Below are 7,089 nucleotides of genomic sequence, written 5' to 3'. Positions count from 1 at the left end.
TTCTGACAAAAACAAGCAAAGTCATTACATAGCAGCTGTGTATGGTCATAAGAAAGATATTTATAGATGAAATTTAAGGTTAAGCGGTACACACACAATATGGATGCAAGGAGGGGTCTAACTGAATACTTTCCCATGCACCATAATTTGTGATAGTTTTGCCAGGTTACCCAGTTGAACAGCTGGTAAGGCCACAGCACACTGAATCTAGTGCATGAGAGATCTCACTGCAGTAATTATTTTCTTTGTAATTAGACCTAATTATTGTGAGGAGTTTGTCCACAATCAAATCAAACAAGAATTTCCAGAAGTATCCCTATTACTGGGGGATGGCTGGGGGAAAACATAACCAATAATTATAATGAGAACTAGGGAGGGGAGCGTGGGCAGTTAGTACTTCAAACGACTGCTCAAGATGTTTGGGAGGTATCCTTGGGAAATCCAGAGAAATGAGTCAAATCAGACTGGGGCAAAAGCAATGAAGGCAAGTGAGGAGCGGCAGCTTTGGGCCACTTCAAAGCAACGTGCCCCAGGCCAGCAGAGAGAGGCTCTGGGTCCTGACTAGGCCTCACCCTCTCGCCCTTCCAGTCCCAGCTCCTTTTTTCCCCTGCACTAGGACCGGCCCCACCCTCCGCCCTCGGCTCCGCCCACCAGTCACCCTCTCCAGCGCGTGGCTCCGCCCACCCTTCCCCACCCGCAGCCGGAGGCCGGCGGCCGAGGGGCGGGGCGGGCCGGGAGGCGCCGCACTCGCCAGCGGGCGGGGGATCCGCTGCGGAGTTACGGGGAAGTTGGTTGGAGTTCCTGGAGTTTCCTTCTGTGGTTACCCGGGCTCGGCCGGCCGGTGCCCCGGCTCTTTGCCCGCTCCGACCTTCGCCGGCCACCTGGTACCTCCTTCTGCCCCCAGCCGCCATGGAGCAGCCGCCGGCGCCCAAGAGGTAACGAACGCGGGGCGTGGGGAGAAGGAGGGGGGCGGGGGCGGCTAGGCCTGGGGGGGACCGAGACACCTCTCCCAGACTGTGGGGCCCTGAGCCGGGCGCGCCGGGGGTCGCGAGGCGGGTCCGAGTGCCGAGCCGCATCTGTCCGTGGGGCGAGGGGGCCCGAGGGGAGGCCGAGCCTCGCTTCCCCCGCGGCCCGCCGGGCCTGGCGCGGGTGGAGAGTCGGTGGGCAGCGCTGGGCGCCCGGCGGCCGGACTCCTGGGGCGGGTGGAGTTTTCCCTCGTGGCAAGTTCACGAACTGGGAGACGTAAAACTAGGAAATTATTGGGCTGCTTACAACCATGTAGGCTTTCCTGTCAAATGTTTTCCATAATATTGCCTTTTTTTTTTTTTGAGAAAGCGGGTTGTTTATTTACAGTTCAAGGAATTAAATATTAATAGCTACACAGCCGTGTAAAACTTAGTGTGGATATGCTGCACTGACAGGTGTTCCTCTCCCCTTCCTCCGCAAGTTCAAAAGTATTTATGGATGCAAGACAGTAGGAATCTTAAATTAGAACCCCTCTGCCATATAGTTTTTTTTTTTTTTTTGGTTTGGTTTTCTTTTAGCATGTAAAAATAGTGATGCTTTGGTATTTACTGTTAGTTTATATTTATTCTTTGTTATATTGGAAGTGTACGAGTACACAGTAGATACTTTTGAACTGGTATTTGAAATGATCGTGTGAAGCTGAATCAAGGCTGTCCATTGATATAAATTCATAATGTGCATTTTCTCCTTAAGAATGAATCAATCAACTGATGCTGGATAAAACATTTAACTTCAGTCTCTCATTTTTAATTTATAAAATAAGTGTACTAATCTCTCTCCCATAGTGCTGTTGTGAAGAGTAAAGAGTGTTTTGATACTTAGAGATCTTTAGATGAAAGGTGGTATATTCAGGAACATGTAATAATTAAAAAGGTAGGAACTTTGTGAGCTGTTGTGAATTGTGTGACTAGACATGTGAGCCTTGAGGTCTGGGAACCATCTGTTCAGGTGAAAAAGGGGGGTTGTGGAGGAGTTTCCAAAAGACACCTGCTGTCAGAGCCCTTGATAGAGTCTTTTCTGGCATTTTAAAATATCCCAATTCTAATATTGATTTGGCACCCAGTTTTAACACTATAGAAGAAAACTGGAATCAGTGTTTCCCCCATCTTGTTTTGGAAGAACTGTAAGGGGCACCTCCAAGATAGTACCATAAGGCCAAGTTGAATAACTCTGAATTGGAGTACAAGTTCTCTGTATTGATTAGCTCTATTCCGAGTTATCAGAGTTTCACTATAGACGTAAGAGAACCCCTGCCTTGCAGGGACATTAGAGAACCTGGAGGGGTTGGGGGAGGGGTGGGTGGTATAATATCACTGTTCCATCGTGACTTATACCTTCAAAGTGGTGGTTGCACATTTAAGAGAGTTATTTTTAGCTCTCTTCAGAGAGACATGTTCATCCAGGAAGGCATTTCTAAAGAGCAAAAGATATGTGACAATCCCATATATTTGAGTATCTCTTAAAATTTTTTTCATAGCATTTTCTTTTTCATAATATCATTTAATCCTTATAGCAACCCTGCTGAGTAGGTTGGATTACAGACATTAATCCTGTTTTTATAGATGAGGTCACTAGGGGGGTTTGCCACATGGAAGGCTACGACAGAGATAACTGACAGTGAATTTTTGTGTTGCTCCTCTTAATCATTACCCTCTAATAATGAAATATAGCTACCATTTTTTGAGGTCTTACTATTTGCCAGGAATTTTATATATACATTCTTTTACTTTATTGTCTCAAGAAATAGGAATCCTGGCTCTGCAATTTACTATGCTAGTTCTAAATTTAATTTCTTAATCTGTAAAATGTGTTTTGGAGTAAATGAGGTCAGATGTAAAGCACTTAGCACAGTGCTTCATGATATGTTCATTAATGGTAGTTGTTAGTTTATATTTGACTCATTAAATGAAGCTTGGAGAGATTAAATAAGTTGGGCAGGTGGAGGAGGTGCCAGAACCCTGGGTCTGATTGGCTGCAAGGGCTGTGCACCCGCTCATTTTGTACAGTGATGCCTCTTTTTGAAACTATGCTTGCTTTCTTAGCATTCCATGGTCACCTCTTTCTATAATCTTCTGGTCCCCTTTGTTCTGTTTTTAATCTGTGTAAGAAGGCCACTTTGCTTTTCTGCTGTGAGTAGCTCTTCCTTAGGGCCCATACATTTTTACATGGTCACATATATGTTGCTGATGCTCAAGTCTGTATGACCAATAGCTGCTTCTCAGTTAGTATTTTTGTTTTTTCTTCGTGTAGAGCCATTCTTTCATTATCCTATTTAGTTTAACATTAGATCCTATCAAATTTTCCATCAAAAAGTCTGTAGATTCATCCCCCCCCTTTCGTTCCCAATACTACTATCTCATTCCAGGGTTTTAAGACCCTCACAGTTGATTTATAGCAGTGCCTTCCAATTGGGCATTGTGGTCCAGTGATTATCAAAAAATTTTAACAGCAGAAACATTTTAACAGCAGAAGGGCTCTCTTTGGAGTAGGGGCAGGGCGCCAGAACCTAGTTGCCAGCGCCTTACCTCCTTCTATTCCCCTTTTGGTGTCCTACAGAACCTCCTAATGATCCATAGAACACTGCTTTAGTTCATCCTGCACATGGCTTCTGATTGTTTTGCTAAAACATCACTTCAGTCATGCTACTCCTTTATTTTTGGATTGATTTTTTTAGTTGACTTAGTACCCAAGGCCCCTATCACTTGATCTCAACCTTAACCCCCAGCCTTTTGTTACTTATCCAAGCTGAATCTGTCCTTCCAAAGTTTCCCTATTGTTCTTTATTTAGGTTATAGGCTGTGGGTACTCTCAGCTTTGCCTTTTTTCATGCTTTTCCTTTAGAAAATTTGTGTTATATTTTTGCTAGTAATCTGTGTTTTATTCAAGACCTGTTTCATGCAGTATCTTATTTGAGTACTTCCTAGCCTAAGATATTTCTTTTTATTCCTAATATGATATCCATTTGAGTATCCATCTTCAAATTGTCCTTTTTTTAATTACAAAATTTTAGACACCCAAAAGATAATGGGGACAAATTTAGTAAATACTTACATATCACTACCCAGCTTAAAATATTCCCAATATAGTTGAAGCCCCCTTAGTATATCTCTTCTCAATTGCATTCCCTCCCCATCCCCCAAAGGGTTGTCACTGTTCTGAGTTGGGTATGTGTCATTCCCATACATGGCTTTATACTTTTAGCCTGTTGTTCATATATATCTGACATAGCATTAGGCCTGGGTGTTAGGCCCAGCTTTGTCACTGACTTTGAAATTTGCTTCTTTGGGTATCATTCTTCTCCTCTGGGAGTTGGAGATTCCAACTGTGCAACCAGATCTGAGAATCTAGTGATTAGATGATCTGTAAGGTCCCTTTTATCCTCGCATTATTGATTTGGTGTCCTCAACAAGGCTTGTGTTAAACATAGGCAGTAGATGTGGTCAGCTATGTCAATAACTTGAGGATCAGAATGGCTTTTAGATTCCCCAGATTTCCTTAATTGTTTGTCACAGAGGTCTTCAGAAATCCTTATTAAAATTAAGTCATTCTGGGAAGGGAAATCCATTAAATGGTTATTAATTATTAGCATTTTGGTACTTTGAGTTTATCAGATTTCTTTGTAGGGGTAGTACTAGGTGACAGCAAAATGACCACAGAATAGGTAAGTTTTGATAGGTAGAAAGGGAGGTGACCAAACATGGGGTCTTCTCCAAGTAGAACATTCGTAGAAGGGGAGGTGGTTCTCTGTGATAGACAGGTGGGCAGCATGAGAGCGCTGGCTGCTGGAGGGAGGGTAGTTATATACAGTCCTAGTCAAAGCGAGTAAAGAAAACCATTATTCGTGAGATATATTTTACCAGATAGGCTTTGTTTCCGTTAGGTTATAGGATTAATTGTTATTTAAAATCTATTAATAGAGGTTTACTTAGAGGACAAGTTGGTTTGGAACGGTGAAAACACTGGAAGGATAATAAGAGAGTAAGCTACTGAAGCATATTTACTCTCAAGATAAGGAGAGTTCTTTTAAAATTTTGTTTATTTTTTAAACTTTTTATTTTATATTGGAGTATAGTCAATTAACAATGTTGTGATAGTTTCAGGTGCACAGCAAAGCGACTCAGCCATATATATACATGTATCCATTCTCCCCCAAACTCCCCTCCCATCCAGGCTGCCACATAACATTGAGCAGAGTTCCCTGTGCTCTACAGTAGGTCCTTGTTGGTTATCCACTTTAAATATAGCAGTGTGTACATGTTGATCCCGTACTCCCTGACTATCCCTTCTTCCCATCCTTCCCCCCTGGTAACCATAAGTTCGTTCTCTAAGTCTGTGAGTCTGTTTCTGTTTTGTAAATAAGTTCATTTGTATCATTTCTTTTTAGATTCTGCATATAAGGGGTATCATATGATATTTCTCTTTCTGTCTGACTTCACTCAGTATGACAATCTCTGGGTCCATCCATGTTGCTGCAAATGGCATTATTGCATTCTTTTTAATGGCCGAGTAATATTCCATTGTATATATGTACCACATCTTCTTTATCCATTCCTTTGTTGATGGACATTTAGGTTGCTTCTATGTCTTGGCTATTGTAAACAGTGCTGCAATGAACTTTGGGGCGCATGTATCCTTTTGGACCATGTTTTTCTCCAGATATATGCCCAGGAGTGGGATTGCAGGGCCATATGGTAGCTATGATTTTTAGCTTTTTGTTTTTTTAAAAAATTTTATTTAATTATTTATTTTTGGCTGCATTGGGTCCTTGTTGCTGCACACAGGTTTTCTCTAGTGGCGGTGAGTGGGGGCTACTCTTTGTTGCGGTGCACGTGCTTCTCATTGCAGTGGCTTCTCTTGTTGTGGAGCACGGGCCCTAGAGCACGCAGGCTCAGTAGTTGTGACGCACGGGCTTAGTTGCTCCGTGGCATGTGGGATCTTCCCGGACCAGGGCTTGAACCCATGTCCCCTGCATCGACAGGCGGATTCTTAACCACTGTGCCACCGCGGAAGCCCTGTTTTTAGTTTTTGAAGGAACTCCCATACTGTTCTCCATAGTGGCTGTACCAATTTACATTCCCACCAACAGTGTAGGAGGGTTCCTTTGAGAGTTCTATGATTTAAGCTATAGTTGGATTCTGTGGCAGTTTTTTTTTTTTTAATAGTGTAAAGAGGTGGTTAGTTTGGAGAAAGTGAAGTGAAGATCGAAGTCAACATGTTAGGATTACCAAGTGCATTCACACAAATGAAGAGTGAAGGTAAGAAAGCAATCATTTTATAAGGCAAAGTGTTGCTATGAATGAATGGATTATCAGTCAAAAGATAGATTATGGGGCTTCCCTGGTGGCGCAGTGGTTGAGGGTCCGCCTGCCGATGCAGGGGACATGGGTTTGTGCCCCGGTCTGGGAGGATCCCGCATGCCGTGGAGCGGCTGGGCCCGTGAGCCGTGGCCGCTGGGCCTGCGCGTCTGGAGCCTGTGCTCCGCAACGGGAGAGGCCACAACAATGAGAGGCCCGCGTGCCGCAAAAAAAAAAAAAAAAAAAAAAAGATAGATTATGGAATGAAAAATCCAAGGTAAAGTGACAAAGATACAGAAGGGTAAAGTAGAAGGTATTCATATGTTCCTCAGCATGAAGAGCCCACATCAGTCTGTAGCATCAGTGGCTCTGACCTTAGGCTGGAAATTAGGAACAGAGGTAAAAAGACAACAGGGAAAACTCTCAGGAATTGAGTTGGGTGGGACAAAGCAACAAACCAGATAAGTAGATAGTGGGGTGTCAGGAAAATCCTGAAGATATTGCAGTGAGAAAATAATGGGCTTCATTTTATGTCTGTATGCCTACTTCAGTGTCCTTGGAACGTTACAAAGTAAAATTTTTGTGTGTTTATTATCGGAGAGATTCACTAAGTGGAGAACTCCAGTTGACCTTGAGAAGATGAATTCTTAGAACTCTTAAACAAAAGCAGCGGCCTCAGTGGGTTGGCCCTGGGGAGGCTTCCAACTTCAGTGGCAGGCAAATGGAGGAGGTGTTCTAAGTAATCAGTGAGAGAAGAATCCAGCGAACA

At 43.3% G+C, this 7,089-nt stretch overlaps 1 protein-coding gene across 1 annotated transcript in view; it reads left to right on the top strand.

Annotated features, from left to right (window-relative positions):
* Positions 1 to 740: 740 nt before the first annotated feature.
* The window catches only part of STK3 (serine/threonine kinase 3), a 321,860-nt gene continuing 315,511 nt past the window's right edge, over positions 741 to 7,089 (top strand). Inside the window, exon 1 of the mRNA XM_030862978.2 lies at positions 741 to 935. Coding sequence (XP_030718838.1) covers positions 910 to 935 — 26 coding nt within the window. The 5' untranslated portion in view covers positions 741 to 909. The remainder of the gene's footprint in view (positions 936 to 7,089) is intronic.

This window comes from Globicephala melas, chromosome 17, assembly GCF_963455315.2.
Source record: "Globicephala melas chromosome 17, mGloMel1.2, whole genome shotgun sequence".
Taxonomy (NCBI): domain Eukaryota; kingdom Metazoa; phylum Chordata; class Mammalia; order Artiodactyla; family Delphinidae; genus Globicephala; species Globicephala melas.
Note: the sequence above shows the minus strand (reverse complement) of the source record. Positions and strands in the feature narration are given on the sequence as shown.